The sequence below is a fragment of the Hyperolius riggenbachi genome, chromosome 9 (genome assembly GCF_040937935.1).
Source record: "Hyperolius riggenbachi isolate aHypRig1 chromosome 9, aHypRig1.pri, whole genome shotgun sequence".
Lineage (NCBI taxonomy): Eukaryota > Metazoa > Chordata > Amphibia > Anura > Hyperoliidae > Hyperolius > Hyperolius riggenbachi.
In genome coordinates, this window is record NC_090654.1 from 172,518,144 (window position 1) to 172,539,680 (window position 21,537).

At 42.2% G+C, this 21,537-nt stretch overlaps 1 protein-coding gene across 25 annotated transcripts in view; it reads right to left on the bottom strand.

Moving 5' to 3' along the window:
• The window catches only part of ERC2 (ELKS/RAB6-interacting/CAST family member 2), a 1,931,514-nt gene that overhangs the window by 1,425,711 nt on the left and 484,266 nt on the right, over nt 1-21,537 (bottom strand). For 19 of the 25 annotated variants that reach the window (XM_068253678.1, XM_068253677.1, XM_068253680.1 and 16 more), the window contains one exon: nt 10,518-10,559. The exons of the other annotated variants lie outside the window; for them this stretch is intronic. In XM_068253678.1, coding sequence (XP_068109779.1) covers nt 10,518-10,559 — 42 coding nt within the window. The remainder of the gene's footprint in view (nt 1-10,517; nt 10,560-21,537) is intronic. 25 annotated transcript variants of the gene reach the window in all.

Below are 21,537 nucleotides of genomic sequence, written 5' to 3' on the forward strand. Positions count from 1 at the left end.
CAAGAAAAACGCAAACGCACAAAAAACGCAGGCAAAAGCGCATGCGTTTTTTAAAACTACATGCACTTTAAAAACGCATGCGCTTGCGATTTTGCTTGCGTTTTTCAGTGTGTACAGGCCCTTAGGCAGAGGAGAGAGAAGTTTAGTTGTAGGGAGAGGAGAGGTGAGGTTAGTGTTAAGGTGGATTTGGCAAACGGTTGTTCATTTCGAATCATTCATATGAAAGTGTTTAAAAACAAGGAACACCAAGAGCCCCAATAGTGTAATATGTATTGGTAATTGGTTAGTAGATAGAGTAAATATTAATACTCACAAACCAGGGTTACCATTAGGCAACCACTGTAAAGTCAGGTGGGGAGATTTTCCTGACCCCACTCAGGAACAAGAAATCTCTCTCTGTAGATGAGAAAAAAGGGGGTTCAACCCTCCACCCAGGGTGGACTCAATAGTATGCAGGAGAACAGAGGCACCAAAAGGATAAAAGGAAGCTAAATGAGCTTAAAAACCAAATCTTGGTAAATAGAAGAGGTAGTGGTGGACTTACCTCCTCCAAGTAGACACACAACAACTGTAGTAAAGACAGTCAATATATTTTATTTATGAACTCCAAATATGCAACGCGTTTCACAGGTTTGATCCCGCTTCATCAGGCAACAACAACGGAGCAATAGCATATGTGGTCAGTAGAAGAGCCAGGCACCTCTGTCAGACAGAGGTGCCTGGCTCTTCTACTGACCACATATGCTATTGCTCCGTTGTTGTTGCCTGATGAAGCGGGATCAAACCTGCGAAACGCGTTGCATATTTGGAGTTCATAAATACAATATATTGACTGTCTTTACTACAGTCGTTGTGTGTCTACTTGGAGGAGGTAAGTCCACCACTACCTCCTCTATTTACCAAGAATTTGGTTTTTAAGCTCATTTAGCTTCCTTTTATCCTTTTGGCGCCTCTGTTCTCCTGCATAGTATGAAAGTGTTTGTTCAGGACCACTAACAGTTAAAATACTCTAAACCAATCGGATTAATGAAATCGACCCAAGTTTGCGGATGAATCCTGTTAATCTGTTCGGATTAGTTAGGAAATTATCATCTGTTAGTGCTCCTGAATGATCATTTCCGAAATGCCATACAAATGATCGGAAACAAACAATTGTTCACTGAATTGTATCATTAATGGCCACTTTTAGGTAGAGGAGAGGGGAGCTTTGTGTTAGGATGAAGAGAGAGGAGGTTAGTGTTAGGCATTGGAGAGTTAAGATTAGTGTTAGTTAGAGGAGAGGGAAGGATAGTGTTAGGCATCGGAGAGGGGGTGTTCGTGTTAGTCAGAGGAGAGGTCAGTATTAGGCATCTTACAGTGGAAGTAAGTGTTAGTCAGATGAGAGAAGAGTTTAGTGTTAGGCACAGGAGAGATGAGACTATTGTTAGTCAGAAAAGAGGGGAGGTTAGTGTTAGGCAGATGATAGGTAAGTGTGAAGTATAGTGGGGGAGAGGTTAGCGTTGGACATTATAGAGGGGGGGTTAGTCTGATGAAGTTCTTTCCCCGTTGCTAATAGTAGCTGCTGTAGAATCAGCTGTTAGCTTGCGCAACCCCAGCAAGACTCACCATGCATGCACCTGCAGCCATGAACCCGCGCACAGCCGTGGCCAACATCCATGGCTCCATGTATGCGCACTCAGGTTGATATGGATGCAACCCATGGACGCAGATACCCAGGACAATTATTAAGTTGGATGTAGAATGCACCTTTGTAACCAGTTTCCCATCAAAAAGACAGGATTGATTCAGTTGTTGCAAATTCTATGCAAAACTTATTTTTTTTTTTAGCTTATAAATAATATGTGTATTTTTTCCAGGGATAACTGCACACATGCCAGCAAAGACATGATAAATAATATTTGTGTTAAGCACAGAGATCAATATCAATTACCTCCATCATAAGAGACCTATATTATGCTCCAAAATGCAGCATCCTCAATTAACATTTGATGTGACAGATCAAATCCATTACTAATGCTATTCTAGAGTAAAGGAATTTTACTGAGCTTAGAAATGGTACCATACAGTATATAAATATGGTTAAGATAATAGGCAAACTGTAATTGAAGCAGAAAATAGCAGTCAGTAAAGGAGTTAATGGTTATTTAGAGCACACACAGTTCATGCCATGCAGATAAAATTCAATAGTAATGTTCATTAATTTTAAGGCAAATTTGTGCACTGTATAAAATACATTTATCAAATTTTAAGAAAATCTTCTGCTAGTTAATAAAACACTTCAGGGGAATTTTTTTTTTACCAAAACAAAACACTGTACAGGACTATGTGTGTTCTCATGTAATAACAGTGTCTTTAATACAGATTCACAGTGTACTACATGTATTGTTTAAGTATGCCTTTGGTTTAAAGGCTGTTTGGCTGCACTGGGCATAATGTTCAGCCTTCAGTAGATCTTACATCCAAAAACCATTTGTGGAAAGTGATTAATCTGTCACAAAGGCCTAAACCTAGAGTTAGCAATTAGAAAACCTTGGAGGATCTACAATATGAACACTGTCACATATCAGCTGGACATGAGAGAATGCTGTGATCCTTCAGATCATAGCAGTCATATATAGGGGGCCGCATTACAAAACCTGTACTAGCACACTGGTATGTGGCGTGGCATGATTTAGAAAAAGGGACATACAATTGTTGCTATTATTTATCTGACCAGTAAAGCTGAATGGTTCAAAAAGAGTCCATATTGTTCTATTTTGCCGCCTTCTTATAAATCTGCACCGTCAGTTACATTTTTTAAACATTATCTGGCTCTAGTAGTTGCAGGGGGAGGTAGGCTTGTGATGTTCCCCCACCTATTTCCTCCTCCTACCTGCCCCTTTCATACCCAGAAGGAATGGAAGAGCGATAGAAGGAAATAAAACTGCAAGCCCGCCTCTTCCTGTCAGAAAATGTAACTTTAGGCAACGGTCAACATTTTTAAGAGAGGATTATGGGGACAGGGGAACAAGGAGAGGAGCAGGCACCACACAGAGGTATGTGGATCTAGCATGAACATACCTCCGTAATTTGCTTCAGTAGCATTGCCTCCATTCAGTTATCCTTTGGACTACTTGAGGAGGATGGTAAGAAGAAGATATCATCCAGGGGACACACAGAAGACCAAGATATGGGAGTTATGCTACTTATCCTGACATATAAATACAAATGGGGCCGGAACTTTTTTCTACAGAATTACAGCAAAACTTTTTATCTGTAGATTAAGAGGCATACACTGTTCTTTGAGGATTTTATTGCAGTCTATATTCATTTTGGAAATCTGGATGTCACCACCTCAGAAACTGAATGTAATTCCCTCCATACAAATGCAAAAAAAAGTTGAGTCCAGAATTTGGCCTTAAAATAAACCTGAGACAATTATAGCACAATTATTCCACAAGCCCCCTGTAATCTGTTAGCTCCATCTGTGTCTGTCCAGTACCTTCCATTCTGCCACTGTGGAGTTGGATTGTGGGTCACTGCGCATGCGTGGACCTGGCTACGCTCCCCTCCTGATTACGCTCGCGTAGCCCGGAGCTGCGCAAGCGCAGTTATAGACTTAAAGAACTGCAAAATGGGAGCCCAAATGGGGGGTGCAGCACCTGCCCTGGACCACACATGTGGGGTAGTGCCCGATTGGCTCAGTCAGGAACTTTACTGTGGCTGACAGCGGCACAGTGGAGGGGACCGGGAGTATGGCAAGGGAGCACACAGATTTCAGGGGACTGGAGGAAGCCCAAGGTAAATATAAATACTTTTGCTTTCATTGTCTCAGGTACACCTTTTGGGACATTACAGCGCTGGTCCCTTAAAGCGACTGTGTAATATAAACTTTCTAACATTTTTCAACTCAGGTAAAGTTATAATGACTTGCCGGGTCAGTTTCCTGTAATGCAATCCCCAAGTCTTGTGTGTGACAACTTCCAGCACATAGCCCTGCTCCCATTACAGGAAACTGACCGGGCAAGTCATTATAACTTTACCTGAGTTGAAGAATGGTAGAATCTGACTACATACAATGCCTATTTTCAGGGGGGATCTGACTACATACACTGCCTATACATGGGGGGGGGGGATAATCTGACTATATACACTACCTATATACAGGGGGGATCTGACTATATACACTGCCTATATACAGGGGGGGGGGGGGGTTCTGACTACATACACTGCCGATACATGGGGGAGTAATCTGACTATACACACAACCTATATACAGGGGGATCTGACTATATACACTACCTATATACAAGGGGGATCTGACTATGTACACTGCATATATACAGGGGGGGGATCTGACTACATACACTGCCTATGTACAGGGGGGGGGGGTCTGACTATATACACTACCTATATACAGGGGGGATCTGACTGTATGCACTGCCTATATACAGGGGGGATCTGACTATGTACACTGCCAATATACGAGGGGGGGATCTGACTATATACTCTACCTATATACAGGGGGAATCTGACTATATACTCTACCTATATACAGGGGGATCTGACTATATACACTGCCTATATACAGGGGGGTTATGGCTATATACACTGCCTATATACGGGGGGGGGAAATCTGACTATATACACTACGTATATACAGGGGGGATCTGACTATACACACTGCCTATGTACACTGTCTGTATACATCGGGATCTGACTATATACACAGCCTATATACAGGTGCATCTAACCATATAGGAAAAGATGTGCAATCTTGCGCTGCTAGGACGGTAACCAAGGGTTGCTGCTAGTGGTCACACTTTAGCTGCTCCTTAGTAGCCCGGCTGTTAGGGAGGCTTGCTTAAAGTGCAAAGGAAGAGAAAAAAGAGCGCTCCATAGTGTAACAATGCTTTATTGAAACAAATAGCGCAAATAAAAGTTCACTTACTAGATGTAAGATGAATGCAGACATATAGTTAGGCAGACAGCCTTAAAGTGAACCAGAGACGAAGCACCCTCATGTATTTTACCATAGAAATCAGTGGGAACATTAGAGAAAACACCTACCCTGCCCTCTGTTTCATCCTCACTGCTAAAAGTGTCTGTTATCTAGCTGAGATAAGAATCCCGGACTGTGCATTGAGTCTGGCTTTGCTATAATGACTCAGCTATAATGATTTCTGAGCAAAGCCAGCAGGGGGCAGGCTTGGACTTGAAAAGACACAAAAGAACACAGTCTCAGCTATAATCTTTCTGTAGCAAAGCCAGCCGACTGCTTAGTCGGGATTCTTATCTTAGAGGTGATAACAGGCAAATTAAACAGAGAACAATGTAACAAAGAGCAGATTAGGTGTTTACTGTCATGTTCCCACTGATTTATAAGGTAAAATACATGAGGGTGCTTCATCTCTGGTTCTCTTTAAAATCCTTCCCAGGTGGGTAAACCCTCAAACTGCCGTGGCCATCGGGGTTGAGTGGATCCGGTGGTAACTGACCCTGGAGTCCCACTAAGGAGTAATCGTGTGCTGGTGGCGTTTCGGCGTTCCACGCCTTCATCAGATAACCTTGGTTATCTGATGAAGGCGGGAACGCCAAAACGCGTAATAACGCCACCAGCACACGATTACTCCTTGGTGGGACTCCAGGGTCAGTTACCACCGGATCCACTCAACCCCGATGGCCACGGCAGTTTGAGGGTTTACCCACCTGGGAAGGATTTTAAAGGGAGACTGTAGGGGGGTCAGGGGAAAATGAGTTGAACTTACCCAGGGCTTCTAACGGTCCCCCGCAGACATCCTGTGTTGGCGCAGCCACTCACCGATGCTCCGGCCCCGCCTCTGGTTCACTTCTGGAATTTCAGACTTTAAAGTCTGAAAACCACTGCGTCTGCGTTGCCATGTCCTCGATCCCGCTGATGTCATCAAGATCGCACAGCGCAGGCCTAGTATGGTCTGTGTCTGCGCAGTACACTCCTGGTGACATCAGCGGGAGTGAGGACATGGCAACGCAGGCGCAGTGGTTTTCTGACTTTAAAGTCAGAAATTCCAGAAGTGAACTGGAGGCGGGGCCGGAGCATCGGTGCGTGGCTGTGCGGGCACAGGATGTCTGCGGGGGACCATTAGAAGCCCCGGGTAAGTTCAGCTCATTTTCCCCCGACCCCCCTACAGTATCCCTTTAAGGTTGTCTGCCTAACTATATGTCTGCATTCATCTTACATCTAGTAAGCGAATTTTTATTTGCGCAATTTGTTTTTTGTTTTTCTCCTCCTTTGCATCTAACCATATACACTAGCTATATTTACGGGGGGATCTGGCTATATACACTGCCTATATATGGGGAGCATCTGACTATATACACTGCCTATATACCAGGTGGATCTGACTGTATACACTGGCTATATAGGGGGGGGGGGGTGATTGACTATATACAGGGGCATCTAACCATATACACTGGCTATATACAGGGGGATCTGGCTATATACACTGCCTATATATGGCAAGGATCTGACTATATGCCCTGCCTATATACAGGGTGGTCTGACTATATACAGGAAGGGATATGGCTATATACACGGCCTACATACTGGGGGGATATGACTATATACACTGCCTACATACAGGGTGGATCTGACTATATGCACTGGCTATATAGGGGGGGGGGGGTGACTGGCTATATACAGGGGGATCTGAATATATACACTGGCTATATATACAGAGGGGATCTGGCTATAAACATTGGCTATATACAGGGGGTATCTGACTATATGCACTGCCTATATACAGAGGGGGATCTGAATACATACGGGGGGGGGGGGGGAATCTGATTTCATACACTGCCTACATACAGGTGGATCTGACTATATACTGTATATACGAAGTGGATCTGACTATAAACACTGCCTATATACAGGGGGGATCTGACTGTAAACACTGCCTATATACAGGGGAGATCTGACTATGTATACTTTCTATATACTAAAAGGGGATCTGGCTATATACACTGTAATTGGGGATCATGTTGGTCACGTATCCTAAATGAGGGGTTACCTAGCTACCTATACTATAAGGGTAATCTGCCTATTTAATCGCTCCCCTCCCGCCCGTGACAGCCACCAGTCGCATGTCAGTGCACATCCCGTGTGCACTGACATGCGAGCACTGGATGTGCACTGACATGCGACTGGTGGCTGTCACGGGCGGGAGGGGAGCGATTAAATAGGCAGATTACCCTCCCCATTTATAGTATAGGTAGCTAGGTAACCCCTCATTTAGGATACGTGACCAAAATGATCCCAGTAAGGCCCGGTTCACATTAGCGGTGGCCGTCCAGAATCGCCGTGCCGGAGCCGGACCGCTTTCAGAACGGACGGAACGGACGCACGGCATGGCAATGAAAGCCTATGCGTCCGTTCACATGCGTCCGTTCTGCCGGACCGGAGCCGGACCGGATTCGGGCCGGATCCAGACTCCGGCGTCCGTTCCAACATGCGCTATTTTTTGGTCCGGCTCCTCCGGCAGCCGTATCCGGAGCGGAGCCGGACTGCACCATCCGGCCAATACAAAGCAATGAGAGCCGGAGAGCGCACAACACACTGGCTACAAAAACCGGACGTTCTACCCCACTTCCTATGCATTTTGGATGGGGACCACATGGGCCCAGCGAAGAGTGGGGCAGCAGCGATTTCATGCTGGAGCTCTTTTTGCCAGCAACATGTCTGATATGTCTGAAGGAGGCGAACAACAGAGAGAATTCCCAGGTTTACGAGTAAAAAATGCCTGGATCCATGGTCCCAACTGCAGTCTCTGTATCCACGGATGGTCTCCACACGTCCACCTGTCTCCAACAATGACCCCAGACCCTTCTGCTGACCTCCCAAACCCCAGGTAATTAAAAGGATGTTATCTCCTTAAGAGACCGGATCCGGACCGCAACCGTGTTCACACCGCACGGAAACCGGATGCAAACGGACCGGATCCGGATAGGAACCGTACGGATCAGGTCCGGTCCGGATACGGTGCGGTCCGGACATCCGGTGCGGTTTTTACTAAACCGCAAGTGTGAACGGGGCCTAAATGTCACCATGTGATAAATGTCAGAATATAAATCAGGGATTTAAAATATTTTACAATGGGTAAACACTGACTAAATCATTTATACATAATTATTGTAAAAATGAAGCACTTTTTTATTACATTATTTTCACTGGAGTTCCTCTTTAACCTAAGCTGTTTACAATGCAGAATTGTCCTACCAGTGCATTGGGAGACCAGGGCCCATATGCAATTCACTTTTTCTCCTCAAATTTCTCCTAGGTGATATTTTCAAACATGTCAATAAAATGCCTTTTAAACCATCAGCAAGCAACAAAATACTCAAAATAGTTTTTATTGTCCTTGTTCACCCACTTTTTCGTAGTTTTTCAATTGCAAAGTGCTGAAAAGTAATGCTAAATAGAAAATGAAAACGTATCTCCTAGGAGAAAGCTCAGGAGAAAAAGTTAATTGCATATGGGCCCAGGTGTTGTTTTTACGGACATTCGGATCACACAGTAAACTAGCATTCCACAATAATGCGCCTACCAGAAGTAAAGATTTTGCCCCTGTGATAAATTTAAGGATGTAAATTTGGGAGAGGTAAGATTTTATAATGGGCAAACAATGAATAATTTCTAAAGTCATCGTTAAAGATAAGCAATTTTATTCAGTATGCTATATTCAGTAGAATTCCTCTTTGAAGGGAATCTGAAGTGAAAATAAACTTATGATAGGATTTGTATGTGTAGTACTGCTAAGAAATAAAACATTAGCAAGGATATGAGTCTCATATTGTTTCCAGTACAAGAAGAGTTAAGAATCTTCAGTTGTTATCTATGCAAAAGAGCTTCTTTGAACTCTGCAACTTTATAAAGCCCTGGGTAGCACTGTCTTTTGAAGCACTTATCTCAACTGCCTCTCATTGTTTCTTCTTTGTTTATGGCTTTTCTGCAGAAAAAAGTTCAAAGGGTCAGTAGCCTGCTCTGTGAAATCATGCTGAGTGTATTGTGGAAACTGCAAATATTACGGAATATAAAGGCTATATACCTGAAAATATATACGGAATAAAAAGGCTATATACCTGAAAATAAAAATCTGACACTATTTTCTTTGCTACTAATGTTCTATCAATTATCTGTATTAAACAACCGATTCATTATATCATTTTTTCTGCTTCAGTGTCACTTTAAAGTATAGTGACCAGCGGTAATTTACATACTGGTTACTGCAACCTGAATGAATTTTACTCATCGGGCCTGTTGTGTCTGTATATACAGTACTTATAGATATCTAGAATAAAAAAATAAAAAACATGGCACAATAGTCATAGTGCATAACTGGAATACAGAATTAGAGCATAATAAAGCAGTTTTATGAATTATTGTTTCAGTTTAGTAAGAGTTAATAAAAAAAGTATTGGTTTAGCGGTCATGCCACACACAAAAATGAAAACAAATAGGAATATATGCTATTAGTATATTATCATAGGAAAATCACAGCAACCAGAGATGATATTTAGCTGTACAAACATAGAAAAAAGAGTGGTAATGCTCATCTAATAAATATATGAAAAGAAACACGCTAAATGGTAGAATTATTACTGCATGCATAATACACTGCAAACCAGCTACTTCCCAGTGATGCTAGACACACACACACACACACACACACACACGTCACCATCCATAAATGCACATATACCGTACGTTTAAAGATCAAAGATATATTAAATTTTGGATGCGCTTATAGTACAATTAACAAAATATGTATGACAGATTAAAAACTGTAGTACAACAGATCCCTAAAGATTCCTGTGTGCTTGCGATTATTTTCTGTCCTTATTAGTATACAGTATGTCCAGAACATATTGTCCAAATATTCACTGTAAAGGGTATTACATACGGTGTTCCAGCTACAAGTTATAGCTTTATGCCACATGATTCAAGCTCTATTTGTGGTGGCTCAAGACAGAGAGAAACACTAGTGTAGAAAGGAAAGATAGAAAAGTCCTTGTTAAAAGGGCCCAAACATTTATTGTACTATCTGGTAGATTAGGTCATGTTGTACCTGCTCACATACGGAAGGACAATTCACAATTTTGGTTATCAGCAGATGGCTTCCTAGATGAAAAAGTCACGCACGCACATGCACACATGCACACACATACACTTCTAACTTTGTAAATTATTTCATTATAACCTTCATACTCCAGGGATGTTTTTGTTGCCATTCAGGCTCAGATTATATATGTATTACTGCATATAGTTTGAGAGTAGACAGTGAACAGGTTTCCAAAGTCCTGAAAACCCACATTGATTATTAACTATGACTGATGGCCTTGCCTGTATAAAAAGAACTAGCACCTTGGGGAGATGTGAAGATGTGCAGTTGAAAAGGTCAAAACAGAAGAATTGATTCAAAACACATACACATACACACACACACACACACACTATTAGAAATGGGGAGGGGAGAAAACATTGCCCAAACCTTTCAACTTACCTGCCAAATAAAATCAGGATCAAAGCACAAAGACGGAGATCTCTACAAGGAGTAAGGTAAAACCACAGATTCATATTCATTTCGATTCTCCAGTTACAGCACATTCAAATCATTGGTTCTGCCTTGTAATCATAACTATAAAGGACTTTTGGCACGGAATCAAAAACACCATAAGCTAAATTGCAGTAGCGCTGGATGGAGGGAATAGCAGCAATTCGTGGTAAAAGATGGGGAAATGATTATGACATGAAATTGAAATAGCTCCATTCATTAGTGGTGCTGTGATGGAATTTAGATAATGAAATTCAAGTATTATGCTTAAAACAATATATATAAGTTTGCACAAGCTGTAGGCTAATAATGCATGTGGGTATTTTGCACCATACTGAAATGAAATATTATCTGTAAAGTAAACCATCACAAATGTCAGAAAACGTCTATACATTTTTTGTCTATTCTAAAATAAAAACATACCAATTTTAACACTATCAATACTATAATTCTGCATATTATTGAAGGGATACAGTGGCTTATGCAATTTTATTTTCCGCTCCTTCATTATTAGACGATATATGCTCCAATCCCACTTCACTAGCTTTATACAGGTCAGCAAGTGACCTAGAATAAGTTTTCAGTTTCTGGCTATATATACATCTAGAGGAGGGCTGGGGTCTCTGAAATTATGGCAGTATTTCTATGCCTCTAGACTAGCCTAGATAGAGCAATATACCTCTAAACGTGGCCAGACTACTGTGGGTGGACCTAGAACCAGCTTTGGTTTCTCCTTGACCTTCACCTCTCTGACTTTTTCCCATGCCTTTAGGCCAGGCATTTCTTGCACAACTGTGTAAGGGAAGGCCTAAACCTCAACCAGGTCCCAGTTGAGAAGGAATTTCATAACTATACCTATAAACTGGGCTTCATTTCTTTTATGTACTAGGAAATCTAGTAGCAAAAAGTGGTAAAGGTTCCCCCCTGCAATGTTCAAGTGGCATGTTAGATTGAGGAATACGAATGGTATTTCTTTGGGTTTGGCTAAATCCTCCACAAACAATTTTATAAGAGAAAGGGGTTAAATAATGCTGTACGATTGATACAGGACACTTTCCCTTCTTTCTTATTGGTCTGTCTTACCTTATGGTAGCTGTTTTATAGGGTGCGGTAATGCTGTTGGTGGAACTGTCCTACGATACAGATATTTCTGGGTAGAGTGCTTTCACCTAGCCTCAATGGTAATGGAAGCCCAGGTGCTCTCAGATATTTAGGTAGCTTTGTGTTACAAAAGAGCTCCCACCCTAACTAAGCATCAGAACTCACGCTAGTGCAATTCTGGAACACAGCCAAAGATAGCATAGCCAAGGTACAGGGATCCCCCTCTCTCTTCTCCTTCTCCCTGTTTGCAAACCGAATGAGATTTACCACTTAAGAGAAAATCACTTTCTCAGTTGCTAATTTGAAGGAGCACTTTAATATGGTTGGTTCCCACTGGTCTGATTGGTACTCCACCAGAAGGTAGTTTGCTGTGATTCCAACTTGTTTGTTTTTCCTCTCTTTAACCACTTCACCTCCAAAGGGTTTTCCCCTTAAAAAACCAGAGCAATTTTCAACAGTCAGAACTTCTTCTATTCATTCGCCTATAACTTTATTACTACTTATCACAACAAAACAATCTATATCTTGTTTTTTTTCCCACCAATTAGGCTTTCTTGGGGGGGTACTTTTTGCTAAGAATCATTTTATTCTAAAACAGTTTTAACGGGAAAAATAAGAAAAAAAAATGAAAATATTAATTATTTCTCAGTTTTCGGCCATTATAGTTTTAAAATAATACATGCTAAGGTAATTAAAAACCCACACATTTTATTTGCCCATTTGTCCCGGTTATTGCAACATTTAAAATTTTTCCCTTGTACAATGTATGGCGCCAATATTTTATTTGGAATTAAAAGAATTTTTTTTCAGTTTTGCTTCCATCCCTAATTACAAGCCCATCATTTATAAAGTACTAGTAATATACCCTCTTGACATACATTTAAAAAAAAAAGTTCAGTCTCTAAGGTATTAATGTATTTTATAATTTGTAATTTTTTTATTTTTTTTTAATTTGGGGTAACTATTGGGGAGTGTGTGAGGTCAGGGGTTAATTTAACATGTAAAAAAAAATCTATATAAGTCCTTTATTGAAAAAAAAAATGAGGCTGTAATTTTACTTTTTGGCCACAAGATGTCCTCGCCGCTTACTTTCTCATGCGTAGTATTACTACGCATAGAGGAAGCAATGCGTGGACGGATTGTGTGAATGACGGCGCCGTCATTTACACAGGGACTTAGATCAGTGAATGGAAACTGTATTCCCATTCATTGATCTAGCAGCTACCCATCTACCCATCGGTGGTGGTAACGAGCACGGGGGCGAGTGGGAACGCGCGGCGGGGAGGGACGTGATAGATATCCCCTTGCAAAAACTTATGGGAACTTGCAGGGACGTAGTTACTCGTCCTGGGGAAGGGGGAGTGGTTAAACTCCATGTTTAAGCCTTCATATGCCCAAAGCTTGTCCTTGATTCAAATTCTCACTACTGGATATTTTCTGTTTTCCCTTGTATACATTGTATTACTTGCTTATGCTGCATTCAAGCAAACTGTGTACAGCGCATGTCCAAAACTGGTCCAATTTCTCAGGAAAGCTACTCTAGAACTGAAAGCTTGAACTCCTGCATATGGGACTGCATAGTCACCAACCAGTCAGTGTGCCCATTCTGTCCTCTGTCCATCCCCAAAAGCACGGATGTGTGAGCATTAGAACTGGATCGTAGAACAATGGGAGTAGTTGGCATGATCTGATAAATTAAGGGGTTTTTTTTGGTCTCCAATTTCCCCAGATCTCAGTCTGATTAAACATTTGTGGCCTGTGCTATATGTCCAATCCAATTTCCAGCAACCTGGTAGCAGCTGAAACGAGGGGAAGATAGGGAAAAAAACCTGCAACATTTGAGCAAATGGCACAAAAGAATGCCACCACCATTGCCCTTTCATCTGCACTTAAACGACGAGCGCTGTAACTGGAGGTAAATTACATACAACTGTTTGTGTGAACGAGCCCTAAAGGTTCTGCTTCTAATGTCTTGATGCCAGATATAACAGGACATCTTCTGAGGTCTGGTGGAGTCCACGTCTCAATGGGTCAGAGTCACTATTGTGTTACATGGGAGGAATTTACAATATTAGGCTAGTAATTGTGTTGTTTTGGTTGATCAGTGGCTGAATGCCTCTCAATGTCTTAAGAGTCTCATGCCAAGAAATCTATTTTTCCTGCCTGTCTCAACAGTGTCATTTTGCTAAAAGCACTTCCAAGATAATTTACCTTAACATTGATTTGCAGAAAATGCATTTTCTTAATGGCTGTATTTCCACATAATTAAACTGGCTTTTAAGAGATAAACTACCGTCCAAAACAAGCCTGATTTACTTATATCAGCTGTCATTTGAAACATAAAGCATGAGAGACTGCCAAATTATAACTTGAGAACAGCAAAAGCTATGCTGCTTGGACTCTATTATACATGGGGAGCTAAAACAAGTTTATACAGAATGGGCAACCTAATGTTAACCTCTTTTAGTCCAGGTGTCATTTAACAGCAGCAGCCTGAACTGAGGTTTACAATTAAAATCGCTACATGGTGTACATTTAAAATGGGTGCAAGATGTTAATTTATGGCTATTCTATATCTCTTCATTTTAACTCTAACATTACCACTGCCCTGCCTACACCTAACACTACCCCCTACTACACCTAACACTAACCCCCACATCTACACCTAACACTAACCTTCACCGATATAGTTGTAATTGAACCAGCGCCCTAATTACCATCCAGGTGCCACTCCCGCCACTAAATTTAAAAGCCAGTTTAGATATAGTTAAGAAAAACTCCAGGGCCTGCTATAATTTGTAATTCATTTAATTTAATACTTTAACAGTGCCTGCCATAATTACAATTTAATTGGCACCTTTCCGGCAACGCTATTGACACGACTTTTTTGAAAGCCAGAGTTCGGTTATAGAATAGCTGCAATTCAGCTAGCACCCAAATTACCTTTACCGGTACCAGACTGTCACATTACCGAAAAATGGGGGTACTGGTAATATATAATCAATTACACGTTGCCCACAGGGCTCGACCAAAAGTACCAGAGTTTGGTCTAAAATAGGCCTATCCTACATGCACAGTGAAGTGTCACATCAATACGTAGGAGAATTGCTGTATCTAAGAACTGAGGGTCAGGAACTGTGTAGGTGGTCAGTGGTTTTGTGTGAACACTAGAGGGTGTGGGTCTTTGCTGATCCCCCCCACTGGTGCGTTCAAACAGTGGGGTGTAGCTATCTCATTCCTAGTGTTACCACATGAGACCTGTAATACTGTTGCCTCTGAATTGATTGTGTTACCTATGCAAGTCACACACTGCGGCTATACTGAGTGCGGGTTCCCTATTGTTAGGGTATTTGCATTCTGCACACAGATCTATATGATAGACAGCCGCACATAAGGAGGCCCCAAAGGGGTCAAAGAGATAGGTAAAACACCTGGGGTGTGCGATTTGCAGTGGGTGCATAGGTGCATAAATATATACAGTGCTCTCAACAATTGTTTCACCCTTGTACAGGGCGTCGTCAGGAGAAAATAGTGCACAACATAATAAATACAGTAAAAGCTATCCCCACACCGAGTGTCAAAGTTTCCCCCAGCAATAGCCCAAGTCAGAGCTGTCTTGCTCCGTCCCCACTGGTGTGATCATGACGATAGCCGGCAATCTCACTATAGGGTTACAGTGCCACCCGGGGGACGGAGCAAGAACTGCAGCGCTGGATCCCAGGGAGGTGAGTGAGTGCTGGGCTGCTGCAGATCTCTCTGTGGTGTAATTTTTTCCAGGTTTTAGGCCTTGTTCACATTATAAATCGCCAGCGCTATCGCAAACGCTGAGCGATTTATAGAGGGCTTTTCAAAGAGCTTTTCTCTGCGCTTTGAGCTTAGAAAAGTGCTTTTCTAAGCACGTTGACTGATTAAGATCCCGGAAATGAATAAATACAATGAATTTATTCTTAAAAGCGCACAGGAAATCACTATACAAAGCGCTTTTTCAAGCACATTTGCGATTTTAATAAAATTGAGACGCTCACAGAAGTGGGGGTACACAAGAGAATTCATGTGAGGTCCTGTGAGGTAACCTTCAGGAAGATCTTAAATTGATCTTAAAGAAAACCCGTAACATCAAAAAGTTCCCCTGGGGGGTACTCACCTCGGGAAGGTGAAGCCTCAGGGTCCTAATGAGGCTTCCCACGCCGTCCTCCATCCCTCGGGGGTCTCGCTGCAGCCCTCCGAACAGCAGCGATGTAAATATTTACCTTTCCAGGCTCCTGCGGAGGCGCTGTGGCGGCTCTCGGCTCCTTAATAGGCGGAAATACCCAATCACCGTCAGGTCTGCTCTACTGCGCAGGCGCAAGTCTCCGCCGTCTGCGCAGTAGAGTGGACCCAACTGAGATTGGGTATTTCGGTCTACTTCAGAGCCGAAAGCCGCAACAGCGCCCCCGCTGGAGCCTGGAAAGGTAAATACTGAACAGGCTGTCGGATCTGTCGGGCCGGCTTTGAAGGGCTGCAACGAGACTCATGTGGGACAGAGGACGGCGTGGGAAGCCTCATTGGGACCCTGAGGCTTCCCCCTCCCGAGGTGAGTACCCCCCAGGGGAACTTTTTGATGTTACAGTGTCTCTTTAAATTGTGGTTACAGTGGAGTCATTTATTTTCCTGATTTGTGATGGTTTTTTGCACCCTCTTTCATCAGTTCTCAGGTGTTGCAACTTTACTGATCCCACTTGTTCCAAACGAGTGACTTAGATGGCATAACAGTGAGAAAACCAGCAGTTTCTAGAAACAAATGACAAGTGTATATTAATATTCCCTAGTTGAATCAGCACGAGATCGAGCAGCTGGATTGTCCCAACAAGAATGTTTACTGCCCAATGGAACTAGTGTAGAGAAAGTGAAGCCCCATTCCAAATGGGTGCCTATTGTCTTAAATTATTCTGGACAGGCAGAAGAATGTAGGGACATTTTTTCTAAATATTGGCCTGTCCTACTTAGTGACCCGATTCTCAGGCAATCCCTCCCCCCAAGACCCCAGGTGCTCTTTAGAAGGGGAAAGACCATAAGGGGACATATAGCACTTAGTAGATTGTCTACAGTGGAGTCTGGTATAGTGCATCTGGACCAGAGGGGCATGAGTGGAAAATTGGGGTGTTTTTCATGTGGATCTAAGAGGTGCCTCTCATGTAAGACACTAAATGATGGTACATGTACCTTTCAAACTAATTCCTCAGTGGTATACTCCATAAAAAGCTATGTAACATTTCAGAGCACACATGTGATCTACTTGCTTAGTTGTCCGTGTGGGTTCTCTTATGTAGGACGGACTACGCAAACATTTCAGACAAGACTTAACAAACATAGGTCGAATAAAAATAAGGGTGAACTTAAACATGGGGTTTCCAAACATTTCCATCTTGTACACAATAGGAATTTGTAATGATCGCTGCTGCAGCAGCTATTGCTGGAAGTAGTGCTGCAGCTCAGGCAGTTCTGATCTATTTCCATGCAAGCTGTATAGCTTTGTCTGTTTTTCCCTGCTGTCAGCTTGTGACTGATTATCATTCACCTGTGTGGGAATCTGCATGTCTGCTCCCATTGGATGACCTCAGTATAAAGATCTGCTTCCTGCAGGGTTTCCTTGGGTTTTCATAGCTTCAGCTTAAGCCTGCCTTGCTGTCGCTTTAGCCCCCGATCGTGTTTCTTGTTATAAAGATACTTTGCTGGTCTTTGCATCATATATTGGTTCATTGCCAATATATATGCATACCAGCACGTTTATTATTTTCCTTGTATTTGTGTTACGTTAATACATCAGTGTCGCTGATGTATACGTACACGAACTGTTTATATCCTGTGTGCAGTTAGTCAGCTTTCCAGCACGTTTTGGTAGGTTGCGCGTACCGTGACCACCCGTGCTGAGGTAGTTACCCTGCTTCTGGTTCTGTTTGTGGATTGCGTTCATCTCTGCGAAGAGATAACGAATCCTTCTGAATCCTGTTCTGTTACTGTTTGTGGATTGCGTTCATCTCTGCGAAGAGATAACGAATCCTTCTGAATCCTGTTCTGTTACCGTTTGTGGATTGCGTTCATCTCTGCGAAGAGATAGCGAATCCTTCTGAGTCCTGTTCCCTGTGTTACTCCATTCCTAGTCAGCGTTCCTGCTTATGTCATATATCGGTTCATTGCCGATATATACATATGTTAGTCAGACGTTACAAATAGTTTCATTGATAGCTGTAATTGTAATACGCTAGGAAAACATACTTATTGTATATTTATCTGTGTTACGTTCATCTATCTTAATCCTGCTATTTTCTGACTGTCCTGTCCTGTCTTTGTGAGGCACGCCATCGCCGCATCGCATTGGCTGCCTCATTCCAGTCTGTCTGGTTTTGGACGCTTGTTGTCGCTAAGTAGCCGCTAGCTAGCAAGCGTTCATTCTGTCTACCTGTCCTGATCTCCTCAGTTCCGGTTTATGCGCTCAGCGCTACTTTGCGCTGAGACGTTATACGAAAGCATTGTTTGTGGCTGTCAGATCTGCACCGGCTCTGTGCGCCACAATCTCCTATTGGAGTCAGTCCTCCCCTCCACTATACTAGGGATAGCCTGTTTCCTGGTGCTAGTGTGTGTACCTCCTCCACGTCAGCTCATGCGTTGCATGCTGACTGTGGAGAATACACCACCAAGCCTTACAGAATTTTGAATTATTGAGGGCTACTATTATTGAATAGGTATCACACCTAAATAAATATGAGAGGTACCACATTTTGTGCAAAAGAGAGTCCTTTTGGATTTTAAAATTGGGAACACTTCAACCGGGGGGATTGAATATATGCTTGGAAGAGATGAGTCATCTCCAGCCTATTGTTCAGTGACAGGTATACCTGCCAGCAGGTTTTTTGGTGACATATAGGTGTGTATATTGTCTGATTACTGTGCATGTAAGACCAATGGGTATTGCATGTGTGTGGAGTTCTGTATTTTATTCTTTGGATTTGGGTCCCTCATAATTAAATTAGTATAGCAATATGGGCTGAAGTATGCCTAAGTATATCTACTGTGGGAGTGTGTTATATACACACACATATATATGTACATATATTCCCCTATAGTAGGTGGTTTGTAGTTCTGTCTCTGTAGTAGGAGTATTTTGGTACCCTGGACCCCACCCATGCAAAACAGATTGGTTAATTTGGATTTTTGTATGGGGTAGGAGGGTATATGCTACTGCTGTTTTTCCTTTTTCTCATGTATCAACTTGAAAAAGCGGAGACTGTTTCTCCGCGAAACACGTTGTTTTAAAATAAATGTATACTTTTATAGCCACACTGGCATTGTCTCTATCCCCACGGGGACTTACTTAACTAATACGCCTACCACTGAGCCGTGCAGGCAGCTCTGAAAGGGGAAGCAGGAAATTTGGGCGCATGAGGCAGGTGGACAAAAAGGGCGCCGCCATTCACTCCCATAATAAATATCGTTTAATTGGCGCCCAACAGGAAAAATAACGTTTTAAAAGCGGCGCCCGGAGACTTTTAATGTTTTATAACTGCTTCTCATGATTACACATTATTTAATGATTTATAATTTTTTACACATTATTTTTAAACGAAAAACAATACAATATTTTTAAAACATTATTTTTTAACGAAAAACCGCACAATATTTTTTAAAACGTTATTAATGCTTATCACAGGGGGTCTTAGGTTTAGGCACCACCAGGAGGGTCTTAAATTTAGGCACCACCAGGGGGGTCTTAGGTTTAGGCACCAACAGGGGGTCTTAGGTTTAGGCACCACCAGGGGGGGGTCTTAGGTTTAGGCACCAACAGGGGGGTCTTAGGTTTAGGCACCACCAGGGGGGTCTTAGGTTTAGGCACCACCAGGGGGGTCTTAGGTTTAGGCACCACCAGGGTTGTCTTAGGTTTAGGCACCACCAGGGGGGTCTAGGGGTTAGGGATAGGTACAGGGAGGGTTCTGTGTGAGAGTAGGGTTAGGTAAAGCTTTAGTAACATTCTTATTAATGTTTTATAAAACGTTATTATAAATATCACTTTTTAAACAGGGAAGATTAACGTTTTTACAACTGCCGATTTCATACACATTATTTAATGATTTATAACTTTATAAAACATTATTTTTAAACGAAATATAGCACAATTTTTTTTTAAACGTTATTCATGCTTATCGTTTAAAACCGTGCGCCCTTTTTTCCTGGCGCCCTTTTTTAACGTACGCTGCAAGCGTCCTGGCGTTTCCTGGCAACCAACTTGGGAGTTCCTGGAACGAGTGACATCACATCTGCCCGCGATTGAGCTCAGTCCCCGGCTCGGCTTAGTGGGACCAGGCGCATCCAGGCTGTGTACGCTGTGCCAGCCTCATTGAATTCAGGTGAGACCTGTCCTTTTTGGGGACTTTACCTGATAAATGAAGGACTCAGAGCGCTTCTTTCTTTTTTCTTATATTAATATATGTTATCAAGAAATAAGCAGCAGATCTTTCGAATCTTATTACATGGAGGGGCTCAATAGTTTGAAAGTTTTTTCAGCACATCCTATAAATGCTCGATTAGACAGAGATCAAAGAAAGTGAGATTCATGAGCCCATTTGTAGGTACTTTTTTGGTGGATAGAAAGCAGAATGGGCACTCTGACTGGTCTGTCGCAGTCCTTCATACAGCAAGCTTCATATGATTAGGCAAGGCAGAGAAAAGCGTTTTTTTCCAGATAAACACAGAAGCACATTTTTTGTCAAGTTATTTTACTGTTGACCAGATCCGCCCTATAACTAAGCAATAGATGAGTGATCGATAGCAAAATAAAAATCATGTTTCACAAATCTGAGATTAACTTACTCCATTGACAAAGCAAAAGATTCATTTTAATGTAGCTTCAAATGCATAGTCTTAAGTAGTGATGGCCCGAACCGTTCGCCTGGCGAACCTTTCTGGGCCTCTTACTACTTCCGGGTCGCAATGACCCGGAGTAGTACGCCTGCGCTGCCCGGCGGAGCGCGTCCTAGATCGCGCTCCCGTTGCCGGGCACTTTCTGCGCATGTGCGTGACGTCATGAGTGACGTCACGCTCATGCGCAGAGAGTGCAAATAATCTTTTACAACAAAGAGGAAATGCTGAGTTTCAGACCACTTTAAGGCTGGTTTTAGACTCGCCCTCTGTAGACTTACGGAGCTAAGTTGAGTGTGATGATGTCACTTCAGTATATCAGCCCTGTCCTGAAGCTGAGGAAATTTTGTCTCATGTGGATGTACTGTTCACAGGAGAGTTGCTTTTAGAGATTTTAAGGGACTGGCTGTATGCTATTATACTGTAGGATATATTGTGTTTACAATAAACTTGATTAAAGAAACCCCCCCGGCCGATCGCGCGCGTGCACGAGTGCTCCCGGCCTGCGGTTTGTTAGCCAGGCAATCAGTGAATCGGAAGCTTACCTTTTTCTGGCTGTTGCCTCACCCATGCGTCTCTCTAAGCGTATGTTACGCTTAGAGTGACGTCATCTAAACAAACTCATGGCCGCCATCTTGTGGCCAAAAAGTAAAACTACAACTAAAAGTAAAAAAAATAAAACTAAACACACATTTACATTATAAAACTATTGTTTACATCCCACCCTCCCAAAAATACCCAAATAAAATGTTTCATATAAAAAAAAAACATTACAATAAAAAAAAAATGTAAATATTTACCTAAGGGTCTAAACTTTTTAAATATCAATGTAAAGATGAAATATTTCTATATTTTTTTAATTTTAAACTTGTAAATAGTGATAAATGGAAAACGGAAAAAGTGCACCTTTATTTCCAAATAAAAAAAAAACAAGATATAGATCAGTTCATTGTGATAAGTAGTGATAAAGTTATAG